At 49.1% G+C, this 15,157-nt stretch overlaps 5 protein-coding genes across 5 annotated transcripts; 2 read left to right on the top strand and 3 right to left on the bottom strand.

The window, feature by feature from the left end:
• Positions 1-263: 263 nt before the first annotated feature.
• Positions 264-2,867, top strand: EDB91DRAFT_1272627 (CHAT domain-containing protein; the record flags this gene model as incomplete). Its single annotated transcript, XM_041324602.1, has 2 exons — positions 264-593; positions 690-2,867. 2 exons carry the CDS (start codon positions 264-266, stop codon positions 2,865-2,867), a joined length of 2,508 nt encoding a protein of 835 aa, XP_041178936.1.
• An 806-nt stretch (positions 2,868-3,673) lies between these two features.
• Positions 3,674-4,821, top strand: EDB91DRAFT_1080688 (uncharacterized protein; the record flags this gene model as incomplete). Its single annotated transcript, XM_041315269.1, has 6 exons — positions 3,674-3,760; positions 3,812-3,909; positions 4,081-4,304; positions 4,357-4,594; positions 4,649-4,718; positions 4,774-4,821. 6 exons carry the CDS (start codon positions 3,674-3,676, stop codon positions 4,819-4,821), a joined length of 765 nt encoding a protein of 254 aa, XP_041178935.1.
• A 1,998-nt stretch (positions 4,822-6,819) lies between these two features.
• Positions 6,820-7,590, bottom strand: EDB91DRAFT_191808 (uncharacterized protein). The gene has a single exon (XM_041326381.1). The coding sequence runs from the start codon at positions 7,497-7,499 to the stop codon at positions 7,044-7,046; it is 456 nt and encodes a 151-aa protein (XP_041178934.1). The 5' UTR covers positions 7,500-7,590; the 3' UTR covers positions 6,820-7,043.
• A 592-nt stretch (positions 7,591-8,182) lies between these two features.
• Positions 8,183-9,413, bottom strand: EDB91DRAFT_1123153 (uncharacterized protein). The gene is made up of 6 exons (XM_041318309.1): positions 9,320-9,413; positions 9,101-9,261; positions 8,938-9,039; positions 8,792-8,880; positions 8,641-8,722; positions 8,183-8,583 (listed from the first exon to the last, which is right to left on the bottom strand). The coding sequence occupies exons 1-6, from the start codon at positions 9,366-9,368 to the stop codon at positions 8,482-8,484; spliced, it is 585 nt and encodes a 194-aa protein (XP_041178933.1). The 5' UTR covers positions 9,369-9,413; the 3' UTR covers positions 8,183-8,481.
• A 2,532-nt stretch (positions 9,414-11,945) lies between these two features.
• EDB91DRAFT_1272620 (Alpha/Beta hydrolase protein) lies at positions 11,946-14,411 on the bottom strand (the record flags this gene model as incomplete). The annotated part of the gene is made up of 6 exons (XM_041324601.1): positions 11,946-12,358; positions 12,421-12,618; positions 12,673-12,876; positions 12,927-13,913; positions 13,967-14,258; positions 14,310-14,411. The coding sequence occupies 6 exons, from the start codon at positions 14,409-14,411 to the stop codon at positions 11,946-11,948; spliced, it is 2,196 nt and encodes a 731-aa protein (XP_041178932.1).
• Between the last annotated feature and the right edge of the window lie 746 nt (positions 14,412-15,157).

The raw sequence follows: 15,157 nt of genomic DNA, 5'->3' as shown, positions 1-15,157 counted from the left end.
ACCTTGATGAGACCATGTTACTTGAGAGGGAGGCCCTGACTTTGTTTCCTGTCGGTCACGCAGCTCGGTTTTGGCCATTACATAATCTGGGTTTCATACTGTTCACCAGCTTCCACTGCACCGAGGCAACGTCCAAGACTTGGATGAGGCTTTTGTGATTCTCAGCGAGGCGCTGGGGTTGTGCACGATCAATCACCCAGATCTATCCAAGTCATTGAATAACCTTGGGAATGTTCTCTTCGCCCGCTTCCAGCTCCGAGGCAATGGCCAAGACTTGGATGAAGCTATCACGCGTCACTAGCGAAGCGCTGGCTTTGCAGCCCGTCGGTCACCCGCATCGATTCATGTCAATAAATAACCTTGCAGAACGACTCTCCACCCGCTTCGACCACCAAGGCAATGATCAAGACTTGGATAATGCCATCGTGCTTCACAGCGAAGCGCTGGCTTTGCACCCCATCGATCACCCGGATCGGTTCATGTCATTTAATAACCTTGCGCGTATTATCTACAACCGCTTCCAGTACCGGGGCAATGACCGAGACTTGGATGAGGCTACTTCGCTTCAGAGGGAGGCACTGAGGCTGTGCCCGGTCAGTCGCCCAGATCGGTATCCGATATTGAATAACCTTGGGGGTTTTCTCCGCGACCGCTTCATGCACCGAGGCAATATCTAAGACTTGGATGAGGCCGTCGAGCTTCTCCGCGAAGCGCTGGCTTTGCGCCCCGTCGGTCACCCAGATCGCTCCGGGCCATTGAATAACCTTGGGGGTTTTCTCTCCACCCGCTTCGATCGGCGAAGCAATGACCAAGACTTGGATTATGCCATCGTGCTTCACAACGAAGCATTGGCTTTGCGCCCCGTCGGTCACCCAGATTGCTCCGGGTCATTGAATAACCTTGGGGGGGTTCTCTCCACACGCTTCAAGCGCCGACGCAATGACCAAGATTTGGATTATGCTATCGTGCTTCACCGCGAAACATTGGCTTTGCGCCCCGTCGGTCACCCAGATCGCTCCAGGTCATTATGTCGCGTTGCGGATTGTCTTGTCACTCGCTTTGAGCACCGAGGCAATGCCCAAGACCTCAACGAGTCTCTCGAGAAATACCGCTATGCATTAACTCTGTTGAAGCCAGGCAATCCTTCTCAATCACATGTCCATGTGTCAATAGCTCGGGTCTATCTGCTGGTCCATCAATCAGGACTCGATGGCATTGGCGAGGATATCGATACTCTGAATGCCGCAATACGTCACCTCAAGGCATCAATAAATATTATCTCTGGAGGTTTGCGATTTCGCTTGAGAGCAAGTCTACTCTGGGTTCTCCTTGTTGATCGACATACACATGTCACTCAACTGGAAGCGTATGCAACTTCCATGCAACTTCTGGACGCTTACATGTCTGCGACAGCTTCGGTGTCATCTCGCCATCATGCCATGAAGGACTTCCCACACACACTTGCAGTCGATGCTGCATCGTGTGCTCTTCGTCGTGGCGATGTGTACCGCGCTGTGGAGTTACTGGAACAAGGCAGGACTCTTATCTGGACCCAGATGGCGCGATTCCGCACACCTCTTGACAGCCTCCAGGAACACGGAGATCACCCACAAGCACTGATGAAGAAATTCCGAGACCTCTGTTCCCTCCTCGATAAACCTCCTGTGAATGTTTTAGAAGGAATGCAAAGAGTTGATGTAGAAGCAGAAACTACCCGGTACAGACGTCTGGTGGAGGACTGGAATACAACCGTGGGAAATGTTCGGAAGGTTGAGGGCTTCGGTCGCTTCCTCCTTCCCCCCTTGTTCTCCGATCTTCAAGATGCAGCTTCTGATGGGCCTATCATTGCTCTCGTTGCAAGCAGGTTTTCTTGTGATGCCATCATTATCCCGCACAAACAACCTCCTGCTAGCATTCAACTCCCCACCAACTTAGAAAACCTCGGGAAATTGGTGAACGCACTCCGAAAGACGGTTGAAAAGCAGACCGGTCCCAAAGAGACCCAACCGGTGCTGATAAAAGCTTTGCGGGAGTTATGGGATGACGTAGTCAGTCCTGTGGTCGAGAACCTGGGTAGATTTGCACGACCAGGATCCCGAATATGGTGGTGCCCAACTTTCGTCTTCAATTTCTTGCCGTTGCATGCTGCTGGCGAATACAAGCGTGGTGGAAAGTCCCTTTCGCAGCTATATGTTTCTTCATACACTCTATCCCTCACCACGCTGATCAGGGCTCGCAGAAGTCACGACATATCCTTGTCCGCGTCTTTTGCTGCTATCGGCCAGAACCAACCTCCAGGATATTTACATCCTTTGGAAGCTGTCGAGCCTGAGCTAGAATTGGTGCAGAGTCTTCTACCCTCTTCCCCGACCATTTCCTTCACCAAAGTCACAAGTGTCGAATCGACGAGATTGAGAGTCCTGCGCATGTTGCAAGGTCATCACTGGCTCCATTTTGCTTGTCACGGAACACAAAGTTTCGAGGAACCATTCAGGTCGGCTTTTCTCATGCGCGACGAACCGCTTTCACTCCTCGGCATCACACAAATGGATCTTTCTCGGCATGAATTCGCATTTCTTTCCGCCTGCGAGACCGCAGTCGGTGACCCTAAGACTCCTGACGAAGTGGTACACCTAGCAGCTGGCCTACAGTTTGCTGGGGTGAAGAGTGTCATTGGTACATCATGGAAGGTCAAAGATGCCACTGTGCAGCGCTTGGTTGATGCATTCTACAAAAGATTTTGCGGGGGTGGCACAATGGATTCAGGAAGAGCTGCCCGAGCGCTGCACCAAGCGGTCCAGTCGTTAGCTTCTGACACGGACATGCCCTTGGACCATCGCATCGTGTTTGTGCATATTGGAGTATGATCATGTTTTGTGCGTCATTTCACCGTATCGATCAAGGCGGCCTTCTGACGACCTCACGTGTAACATCCAGCTGAGGCTATCGTGCAGCCTGTGGTGAAGGAATTACATGCTGATATTTCAGACTTTAGCCTGAGGACTGTACACCGGTACCTAGTAATCAGATATGTACACCTAATCTCGACTTTTATTTGCATTTCTCAGTCTGTTGCCTCAAAGCCTGTGACCGTGCCTACCGTATAATGCGTAGATAAGGCGAAGTTCGAAGTTGTAGTATACCATGTCTGGCAAAGGTGAAAACGAAACACGGTGGAAATGTAACATGATCCATGCGTAGTTGAGACATTAGGGTGGCTCTTAGCTTGAGCTTTAATTGTTAAATGACTGCAGGATAAATGAGGATGCAAAATCACTGAAGGATCGTTGGAGGCACTCAGGTCGGTGGCGCCAGGCGGCCAATTGGATCATGTTCCGATCTCTCATACTTTTATACAACGAGGGCCTACAACAATCCTTCGGTGATTTAACATTCTGCACCCTCATTAATGTCCTGCAGTCATTTAACATGCCACCCTAGGCATGTTGTCTCAAACTCAACTACCCATGGATTGTGTTATATTTCCACCGTGTTTCGTTGTCACCTCTGCCACCCTGCTTTTTCTCTTATGCCCACAGTGTGACCCGATTAAGCCTTTCGAGATCGTCTATCAATGATATCTTAGCGCCAGTCAAAAGGTATATAAGGATGTTCAATGATAAAGGCTCTGCCCATCATCTTAAAGGCTCCGTTGCTTTCCAACATCGTTGGGATGAAGTACGCGTCACGAAAGTTCATCGACCTCATTCAGGGCGCTGCATCTAAGTGGGCCAACTGGGATCCACCAAAAAAAATTGCAGTATGTAAAGACTCTGCTACTCGGCTTCAATTGAGCTAACACAAAACACAGGTGGGTGACTATGGGTTGATCGACAACAAAACCGGAGAATTCGAGTGGGAGGGGAACATATATCGCCCACATTTCCAGGAGCAACTCAAATCCTCAAAGTACAAGATCGACTTAGATCTAGCGGATCCGGCACTTCAACCCCAAGAACAAGAGAGGGGATGACCAATTTATCATCAAATCGCGGGGTGTCACTACCAAAAAAGTCAATATGTCTTCTGAAGTGTAGGTCCTATTGCAATACTTGGCTCATATATCTGACTGTATTGCAGTGGTGTGCAGAGTGTACTGAATGTCGCCTTTGAAGCCGATTTGCAGTTTGATGGTAGAAAACGAGCAGCTGTGCTGGTTATGCACGAGCCAAGATACAGCAGCCTTCCGAATGACGAACGCATCATCGAATTACTCAAGTCCATGCCTGATATTCTCAAAGGGAAGTTCATCGTCACCGAAGTGATATCTTGCGCAGCGTATATGATGCATTTGTCTGAAAAGAGTAAGTCTGGTGTGCGAGTTCAAAATGTCTGCGCTGTGCTCACTTGGCGTAGAGGCGTATAGCATTTCTGCAACACTCAAAGCCAATGTACCTGTCGCGCCACCTGCCACTGCTGGAGGTGCAGTCGGTTTCGCCTGGTCTTTAGAAACTACCAATGGCGTATCTCGTCAAGGAAGCGACCCGGCTGCAAAATACGTACCCTTGTATAGGTTGAAACAGCCTCGTTCTAAGTTCTGGCTGTGGCCTTATGGTCACCGCGGGGATGAGAAAAATGACGATCCGATCGACAGGTGAGTTCAAATTGTCTCGTGACTCAGTGGTGCAATATGGGAACTTCTATGCAGGTGGGAGGATGTCGAGCCACCTTGGGACCCTCTCGACGACGAGGGCGAAGAGGACGAAATATATGATGCAGTATGTTTTCAGTTCCGTTTACTGGAACCTGATTTGATCCGTCTCACTCCAACAGGAGATGCATGGCGACTTCGGCGTTTTCAATGATGGCTATCCTGAGTAGGTGTTGCTCCTGCACAAACCTTATGTGTCTTATGTACCTCTCGTAGTGACGATGACGACTACTCACCAATACCTGGGGCTCTGATGCATAACAAACTTTAGAGGGCACCCGAGTCTATAGGACCTCTTGTACATCAATTTGCTATATTATACACGACTCGCTCGGGTTCGGCTGGTATTGTTGGAATATGGAATCATTCACGCTGTCGCAGACGAAAACAGAACACGCTGAACCTATTCAACACGAAAAATGCTGTCTGTAGCTGAAGATTTTTGTGACATACGTGGCACAGCACTCGTCTATCGAAAGTCTCCAGATGTTCTAGGAACCAGAATTCCGAAGGTCCTGGAACGTATGGTTCGAGGTTGATACATTGCGATAATATCAAAAGAAAGAAATATCAAAGGGGACTCGGATGAGCACATAAACTCAAAGTTTACTCTCCAACAAAACAGGCTCTCTGGTTTGCGTTCGTAAGCACACATTTTTGGTTATGTGTTCAGCATCTCCACTAATCGCTACTGAAGTCGTAAGCGTTCATTTCAGTGGTTTTGCAGATGTGGGACACACATAGTTTATTGCCTCCGTGGTAGATGGCCAAATGGATATCCTATCAGCACCCTGACGAGATGTAAGTAAGTACCGTACAGGTTCGAAACGCGCCTGCTTCATCGCCAAACACAGACTACTAGTGATAGTATTCGCCAAATACGACATTCTCCGGTGTCAGATTTGAATGTGACTGCACATCATATCGAGTCGTGCGTGCGTGCGTTTGCGTCTAGCAAACCATCCCCCGTGCTCTTGGTGACTCTCTGCTCGTCCCTGTCGAAAGAATTCAGAGCACAATTTGAGCATTGACATCAATGTACCTGCATGGACCACCATCCTTCCAAGACTTTACCTTCTGCCAGTCGCCCACCAAGTGCAGAAGTGTCTTAATGTGCAGCTAGTCGACTCGGAACTCACACCCGTATGAGTATCCTATACAGACGGTTGGCAATTCAGGGGCTTGCTCGCACCTGGGGATGCACAAACAGCGCACATACATGCACAGCGGTCTGGAAAGGGGTAATAATTCTCCGAGAATTGGCGATCATGCATAGAAAGAACCACTGGTATGGTGTCGAGGGGAAGCACTCCATGTCAGGATCTCTGTATCCTGCAGGCGAGATGCATGTACGAAGGCGGGTCCGAAATACCCCATATCGAAGAGAGAGCTGGATGTATAGGAAAAGATAAGCAAAAGTATCATTACTAGGGCGTTGATGGTGGCGGGGTTCATAGACTTTTCATCAGCGGGTCAGCAGATTGGAGTTGTAAGCGACTCGGTCGTCAGACATGATGCGAGTAGCTGTAGATGATACTTACCATTCTACCTCGCCATTATATGCATAACACGAAGACAATACAGTAATCTATGAGGCGATCAGAACTTCAGAAGGTGATGGCGCTATTGAACGTTAATTAGCTATGATAGGGTGTAGACGCCTGAGCCATTCTTAATGTGACTGTGATGAGAGTGGAATCTAAATGATCGGGCTGCAGGTATCGATGAGCCATTGGAGTCCAAGACAATGTGAAAGCACGAAGTTGATCCATGCCATCATGATCGACTTCCATGTGCCGTCGTTGGCAAAATACGGCGCGGGATGGGGAGGCCCGACGCCGACTGTTCGAAAAATTCAACCTGAGCGCACATGCGTCGTTGAAACGTTGGCCTGAGGCGGTGATACGGTGGAACGCGAAAGCAAGCAACAGGACACGAGGTGCTTTCGAAACTGAACTTTAAAAGTGAATTTCTGCGAAATTTCAAATGGTTCGACGTACAGGTACATACTGGAAGTTAATCTTGGCTACAGACCCTGCTATGAGGCAGGTAGAGATCTGCCAAGACTCAAAGCGGAGTCGTAAACGCAAAAGAAAACACAACGGACTCAAATTCTATACGTGGTAAGAGCCAGGTGTCCGACGAGACCGGAGGCGTGTTGATCCCTGCAATCTACATTGCACTATTTTGCACTTCAACAGAGCACATGCATCGTGATATAGAGCGCTCCGTAGCGGTAAATCCTTTGAAAGCCGGCAGCAAAGCGGTTTCGAGACCAAAGTGAGGCGAGGATCGGGCAAAGACTGGCGAGGAGGGATATGGGAAGAGGATTACTAGGGGAGGAGGATGGAAGCAGTTTCAAGCCGATGGAAGCTGTCATCATGGGGATACACTATGTAGCAGCCCCGACAGGAACCCATGTGATATCGCCAAGAAAACGATCAAATAAGGGAAAAGGACATCGACGAAGCCCTGCGAATAATCTGCGGGATGTCACGGTAGGTGAATGACAATGCGAGGCTTCTATTGTCAGAGAGCGAACGTGCAGCCAGCTTGACATTTCTTCCAAAAGAAGGTCGTTATCAAGGAAGATGGAGTGACGGAGGAAGAGATGCAGGCTTCGGAGCTGCGTGAAACCAGCGAATTGAGTAACAGCTGCCAAAAAGAAGTCTGAGGGCTCCTGAACTCCTGGATCGTAGACCACCATAGAAATGTGTTCAAGGGTCTGCCATGCTTTGCACTGGGACAGTGCACGAAAGAGCTGCTCAGCCTCTGTCCAAGGCAATGCAACGACAGCCATCTCGAACCTTTTCAGCGCGGGGAATACCGAGTGTTGCAGGACTGTCATGATGTACGCGGCCGTATTCGTATATGATGAGAGAGTCGTGAGGTTGAGGAAAGGTGCGAAATTGAGATTATTGAGGTTCGAGAAGGCACATTGCTCCCCCCCTCTAATCCTAATTGTGAGAAGGGTAGGAATGTTGGAAATATGCTCCCATGCTGCCCAGTCGAGCGATGGACCAGATAAAGTTACAAGCTGCTTGTACAACGGACACTGTCAGACAGCAGGGGCAGCTCATCGTCTACGCTGAAATAAGAAGAGGGCTTGATGGATAGGTCCTCCAAAGCAGCACAGCGGGTGACAATATATTTCAAGTGCGGAGGAACGGCTGGTAGGGCACAACAACGCAACGTGGGGGACGGGAATAGACGCAAGTATCTGCTTGAGTCTAGAACGGTTATTAACGACAGCAACCCCAGGAACATGCATGTCTCGATGAGGAGGATTGAGAGAAGGTGAAAATTTTGATCAGATTCCCATGATAGATTCAATGAGCAGACACGGGCGGCATGACGCAAAAATTGACAGGTCTTATGCTCAAATAATGGCTGGAGGTCTCGAGAGTGCCATGACTGCATTTAATAGATGCTCGGTGAGTCAATGAACAGAGCGCGAATAGGTCGCACTGACCGTAGACCATAAATCGTGACGATATATGATGATCGGATGTAGCCTCGGTACACAACCTAGCAGCAGTGGGTTAATTCATCTATATCAGCCCAGAGCAAATCTGTTGCAGGCTCGTGGAATAATTTGCACGTTCTGGCAAGTGCGCAAGGGACCTCCGGGACAATGATTTGTCGACAGTACCATACAAGGCACATTTTCTGACATGCACGAATACATCGAGGAGTATTTCGGAAACAAGTAGAGTGCGATGCATCACGAGTAGTAAACGTTTAAACAAGTAGTATGACAACAGGAGTCCTAGCGCAAAACGCACAAAACAGACACAAACAACCTTGCAAGCCCCAGAGCAAATCTATTATCACGGCAAACTCATCTGACTGGCATGCTCCCACGTCCACTTTTCTTCGTCGATGACCGGGTCTCCGGTTTTGAACTCCTTGAACATGACGCCATATCGCGGCTGAGGTGCATCATGTGTCAATGAATTTCTTTTTAAAAAAATGGTACAGTAACCTACAAGGACATTGTCGCTTTTAGTGACCTTCAAGTGGTACGTCTTGGCATTGCCTCCTACAGAGTCATTGACAGTGATTTGCAAACTGCATCAGACAATCATTATGTCCACGTCAGTAGTCTGAGATAGGTTTGAATGACGACCTGATACACACGGTGACCCTTTAGATATTTCGATTAGTGTTCCACACTGCCAATCAAAAGTGCCCGCGGCGACCATTTTCAGTTTCGGCGGCAAGTTAACCTGTAAAATCGGTGAGATTCGAATGAGAATACTTTATAGGCTCTCAGACAGACTGACTCGGTCATTCCATCCGAGGTAAGGATTAGGCTCGCGAGGCTCGGTCACGATTTCCATCGGCCCACCCACTTCCATGGTTTCGGTGTTAAGTGGCGCCCTCCACTATTGATATCCCTTGTCAGCACTAGGCTCGGAACATTTCTTCCATATAATAGCCACGTACTTTTTGATTTTTCTTGTCTGTGGTAGGCGGGGCTACAGTAACCTCATTGTTCTGCAACGTTAACACGTAGCCGGAGTACTTGACGTTTGTAAGAACACCCTCGATCACGAACGACATGACGCTACTTGATTCGTTGTTGGAGAAATTGGAGGGAATGCGAGTGAGTTGGTCTTCAAACCTATGATTGCAACATTACATATATACGTCCTGGCACGCAGGCTCGGCATTCTGCTATCCCGGCCGAGCACCACACGCGCCCCTGAATCATGTAAGTGATTCAATCCAGGTGAATAACTGTAACCCGGATTTGCTGTAACTCATCGCCTGGTGATCGGCCATTGTGATGAAATTGGTAAATCACCCTGGCACTTCCATTGCAAAAGAAGTTACAAACATTCCTCCTCTTCGCTTGCGAGGAATGCGATACGAGAGGATTGTTACAGAGATCCACCGATTTCTCGGCGACCACTACTAATACTATAGGGGACTAACGTTCATTACAAAAGAGGTTACAAACATTCCTTGATCGTTTTCGCTTGCGAGGAATGTTTGTCATGGTTTCTCGGCGGTACAGTGTTAGCCTATCGGGAAAAACCTCTCGCGTCTAAGGGCCAGCTAGATAGATGTAGACCCAGTCACTCAGGCCAGTCTCCATAATACAAAACTACACCCATCTATATAACAATTAATGAAAATGTATTACATTCTTCGAGGACACTGCTGCTCGTCCAATGACGAGCCGTGACTAGTCCGAACAGGTGTATACTTGCAAATATTTGAAACAAGGATTGCACTGGCAACTCTCTCAAACGAATGAAACGAGGAATTTTGTACATGCCGCATATAACATTGTAGCGCATGTCAGTGATTTATATCATGTGTCAGCAGTACGTTGGAATATGGTGGGGGCCGACGGATGTGATTAATGAGTAATGATCTACCTTGTTCGTCTCCACCTCTCTCCCTAACTTGGAATCTAAGGTATAGATTACAAACCGCAGCAAGATGTCAGCCAAGATCCGCAGAAGAATTGGGAGATTCGAGATGCCTGTTGACATCATGCCACGCGTACCGGATGTAGCATCCAGGGAGTATAGGGAAGATGATATGAGCGACGGCTTCGCTGTCCGCTACGTGAGAGGAGCGCACATCCAATGTTTGTAGGGATGTGTGTTGGAATGACTGGAGTCCAAGTAGTTCTGTAAGGATTACCCAGGAACTGCAAATGATTTGAGCTGCCGGTTGATTTCGTCCCACACCAACTGGCTTTCACTGTTGCGATAGCGAACCACGGAAACACGAGGAAGTACCGAGGAAAGAGTACACATCCAGCATGTGTAGGGTGGGATGTTGAAATGAATCAGCTGTAGGATCGATGTATATTAGAGAGCTCTTCCGTCACCGTAATAGAGCTTGAAATGTAGGTTCGAACTTCGTGGCGAGTCAGTCACGGTGTGGTTTACCATCCCGGACGGTCCCGCAGTCAGCCCGTCAGAGTCCACTTTAAATTTCTAGTAAAACCCCCACATACCTTTCTTCGGTTTGGAGCAAAGGCAGACGAGGCCTAGGACACGCGCTCATTAATCAACCAACTTCACACTTCACAGTCATAGGACAATACCTCGACCTATGCGATGCCGCTGTCACATTGCAACCCAGTCATTTCATACCCCCCAGCGGCTCATGACACATCTCCGATCGCGCATGTCGACCGCGTGTGTGCGCCAGTTTTATTGTTGAAGATGATTAGCGTGTGGGTTCGCGAGTTTTCGAAATTTCAACATTGGGGTTCGATGCTGGTACAAGTTAAGTATCAGCTGCGAATCCCAAAGCCCAAAATCGGAGAGAGAGATGGCATGCATAACATGTTCTGGTAGCTCCCATCATGACTAGGGAGGTCTCTAAAACTGCAGACCTCCCCATTCACGACAGGTCTTCAAACCATAATGCATGAGGTACGAACCCGGAGACCAAGTTCTGAAGTGGTCAGTGCTGAATTCAGAATGTGGGGTAGTAGGGTACCGGAGTTTGTAAATTTTCGTCTCGTTTATTTCAATTTGGTCTCGAGGGCTTTTCAAAGTCTGGCTGCGAGTGGGGGGCAGCAGCGGGAGGCCCGCCCGGAACTTGGAGAGAGCCTGAAGGATCTGAGAACCTGTCAGTCAGCAGCAGGGCGTTGAAGGCGACCAGCGAGGCCTATTTTCTGGTCAAAGAATCGCCAGGAGAGCTGGGGGTGGACATGGGTGAGAGAGAGAGAAGTGGGGGAGAAAGACAAAATTCGAAGGTGCCAGTGGGTTTTTAAGAGGGACGCCGCTGCTGCTTCTATCAGCGCGAAGCGCACGCAGCGAGGATCCGCTTTCACCATCGTTGCGAGACGTGGCGGTTCGAGTCAAGAAGCCACGGCAAGTGCCGTGCACCACGTCCCGCCGCCCGTTCTTCGGCGCTCGTTCCTTCACAACCTAGGGCCTTTTCTTTCTTTTTTCAATTTGGGCATGCTCGAAGTTTGAACTCAAGCAACGCGTCCATTTCGTGTCCTGCCATTTATATCGGGTATCTGATCTGACTACTGCTAATAGTGGCACTGTGCAGTACTTACGAGCAATGTTTCACATGTCCCAGCTCTGTCCGACAACCGACAACTGCAATCACGGGAATACAACAACGAGGCCTCATCCCGAAGAGGCTGCGGACATTACTCGGGAGTTTCTTTCGGAGAACCATCCCCAGCATTTCTTGAACTTTAGATAGGTATCACGGTTGCAAGGTAGCGTGTCACTGTTACATTATACCATCACTTCAAATCATAAATGACCCTACTAGAATGTGACTTGCTTGCGCTGCCACATGATCAATGTTCCTCCGCAAACGCCTTAAACCAGTCCCTCCCAGCCTCCCACGAAACCCTCGCCGCCTCCACCCCGTCAAGTGGATGCGTCTCCTTCGGGAACGTCAACATCTCCACTCGCCTATCTCTCCCCTTGAGCGCATGATAAAACCGCATCCCCTGCGTCGGAACCACACGCAAGTCGTCTTCTCCAAGCAGTAACAAAACCGGCGCACGTACGCGATCGACATGCGCGATCGGCGATGCTTCGAATAGCGTTTGGTACGTGATGGGCGTCATGAGCGACTGGGGGGCGAATTCGAGTCCGAATTCGGCGTAGATCCAGTCGGGGATGTCGGATCCTGTGAGCTCGCCTACTGAGATGACTGGGTTGCGCATAACTGCTGCGTTGAATAGGTTTGGGTATTGTCCTATCACTGAGTGTGAAGTTGGTTTATTAATGAGCGCGTCGCTGTTGGGTGGAGAGAAGGGGTCTTACGGTGCGCAGAGAGAAAACCGCCGTGACTTCCACCTTGGACGACTTGTCGTCCGTGTTCTGAAATACCGAGTCGGATGAGCTCGTTAACGCTTTCTACTACGTCTTCTACGTCCATCGTCCCGCAATGCCCGAGAAGTTTTCTGATGTATTTTTCGCCGAACCCCATGGAACCGGTATAGTTGGGGAGGGAGATAGTATCTGCGGGCGTGCTGGTAGTAATCAGTAGTCGCATAGTTTGGAAGAGAGACTTACATCCTTCTAGGGCTAGTGCAGCATTGGCTGGTGTGAACGCTGTCGTTGACGTTGAATGAGGTCCTCCATGTGGAAAGGTCACGCAAACAGGTTTTGGGCCGATCCTCGACGAGAGCGTCTTTGACTGAATAACGAGGGTCTCTGTAGGAGGACGTGCACCGATGAGTATAATTGATGCAGTGAGGTCACTGAGCGCGTTCTCCGCTGAAAGACAAGATGAAACATTGGCAGGAACCGAAATGACTTGAACGTACTTTCTACAGAAATCATTGGTTTGTCTAGGACTTTCCAACTGAGGTTGCCATGTTCATCGAAGTATCCCAGTAATACTTCAGATGGGGCAGTAGGCGTGCTCCTCGAACAGATGAAGTGTGTCTTGCTGTCTGTAGCAAGTACGTTCCAGCTGTACATAGGTTCGCCGTCGTGCATTTTTGTCTCCTCTGTGATTGCTCCTGTTTCTGTGTTAATGAAGAGCACAGTTGTGCGCGAGTGCCATGTGGAGTGGAGCGCGATATATACGTGGTCTCCGCGACGCACAAAGGGCCTGGAAGGCATGTTATACTCCGTATAAAGCCCTGGGAAGTGATTTTCCGGGGTAGGCTCCATGACGGTGTCCACGATGATCTTGTTGGTACTATTAGTGAGATCGCGAGATTCCAGAGAAACACAGGATGCATGAGCGCCGCCAACGGGGTTCGAAAGCCAGAAGAGCTTCACGGGTGTTTGACTGTCGTCGTATAATACACGAGGTGAACGACAAGATCGTTCTAGTGGTGTCAGCTTCAGTGAGTTGCACGAGATTCTAGTGCCAAAAGGCGTTCCATGCAAGCTCGCTGACTCGGGAAGTCTAAGCTCCCATATACCCGTTGGACGATTGAAGCACCATTTAACCCCCAGTATTCGACCATCTTTGGTGTGGTCGTATCCAGTGGCGAAGATGATATCTTCTGTTGCAAAAGTAGCTTGGCCGAATAAGACAGGTACTTGGGTGACCTGCGCCAGTGAGAGCGCACAAAGTAACATGTCTTGCTTAGCGGCCCTGGTAAATGCCGTGGACCTTGTCCAGCGGAATAGAAAGATCGTGGGTCTTTTCTTCGTACGAGATGGTTCACCAAAGTGCGGGGTATATCTGAATTTTGGATAAGGATCGTCTGAAGCGTCGTCGTCGGCGTTGACATTTGCTTCAGCAGTGTAAAGAAGGGATGTCTCCGATGGAGAGAATGAGAGCGACGATAAGACCTCTAAATCAGATGAGCATGTATTTGTGAGCCTTTACAAAGATCGTTCAACTGACCATCTGTATGAAAAATGTCATGATACTTAGTAACATCCAAGGATGCCTCTATCTGGGTGCCTGCCCAGATCTCGACAAATCGTTTTGCGCCTGTGCCATCGGTGATCTCTCGCAGAAGTGCCTGACGAGACTTGGAAGGAGACGTTATGAACGCCTTGACTTCAGAGGAATCATGGGAGACGGCAGGGGTTGTCTGTTGGTCAGACTCAGAAGTAATGATGGGGAAAGTCTTGGTTAGAGATCGATTGGTGTTACGCTCGTGATCGCGAACAGTAATAAGTGACTCGTGCAACTGGGCGGATGTCTACTATTAATGTGAAAAGTCACTGATTGCTATGTTGACGGACACACCATCACCGCCAACGAAATCAGCAGTCACAGGAACGGGTAGCTCTGCTAGTTCCGTGTAAAACGTTGATGGACCGGTGTGCTTGAGTGAAGCCATGTGTGAGTGAGTGGTATTGGTAAATGTATGATTCTGACGTTTCACGAATGACCCGTCGGTATTCGGGTATGATTTACGGGGGAGCAGCACAAGACATACTGGCGCTGAATTTAGCACGTGCCATCTAAGCCTGAGGAACTTTGAGTTGTATCGATTGGCTGATAACAAACTTAAATTGGGACCGCGGTGGAGTAGCCGGTAAGAAGATGTGGATATGATAGATGCACCACAGAAAGACGCACCTAGGCCTGTAAATTATATTTATTCTGCAAGACACCACACATGGAAGGAGGTCAGGAGGCGAATGCCGGGAAATGCCGGAATGCACCCGAACATCATTAGACTTTATTGAACTTCATATGTGACATTGTGATTGCTGTGCAGCGCTGCACAACGCTGCACATAGGGTTAGGGTTTTGCTGATGTTCTGGTAAACCCCCGCATACCTTTCTTCAGTTTGGAGCAAAGGCAGATACTGCAGACGAGGCCTAAGTAGTTGTGCCGCGGCCTGGCTATGGCTGACTCAGGCTCGGCATTTACTGGATAGGCTACCGGCAGTTCGGCCAAACAGGTGAGCCAAGTCACCAGTAAGCTCTTTAGATTGGTTCAAAGTGTTAGTCAGCCATGCAAACCAGCTATGAATCGAGAATGTATGAACACTGGCTTAAAACGGCTTAAGCCATTTTAAGCCAGCTCCAACCAACTCACAAATGTGTATGAAAACATTTTCTCGTTCCCTCAGGCTC

This window comes from Suillus paluster (genome assembly GCF_016628075.1).
Source record: "Suillus paluster strain FC165 chromosome Unknown EDB91scaffold_16, whole genome shotgun sequence".
Classification (NCBI taxonomy): Eukaryota; Fungi; Basidiomycota; class Agaricomycetes; order Boletales; family Suillaceae; genus Suillus; species Suillus paluster.
The sequence above is the reverse complement of the archived record's forward strand: the minus strand, read 5'-3'. Positions and strand labels throughout refer to the sequence as shown.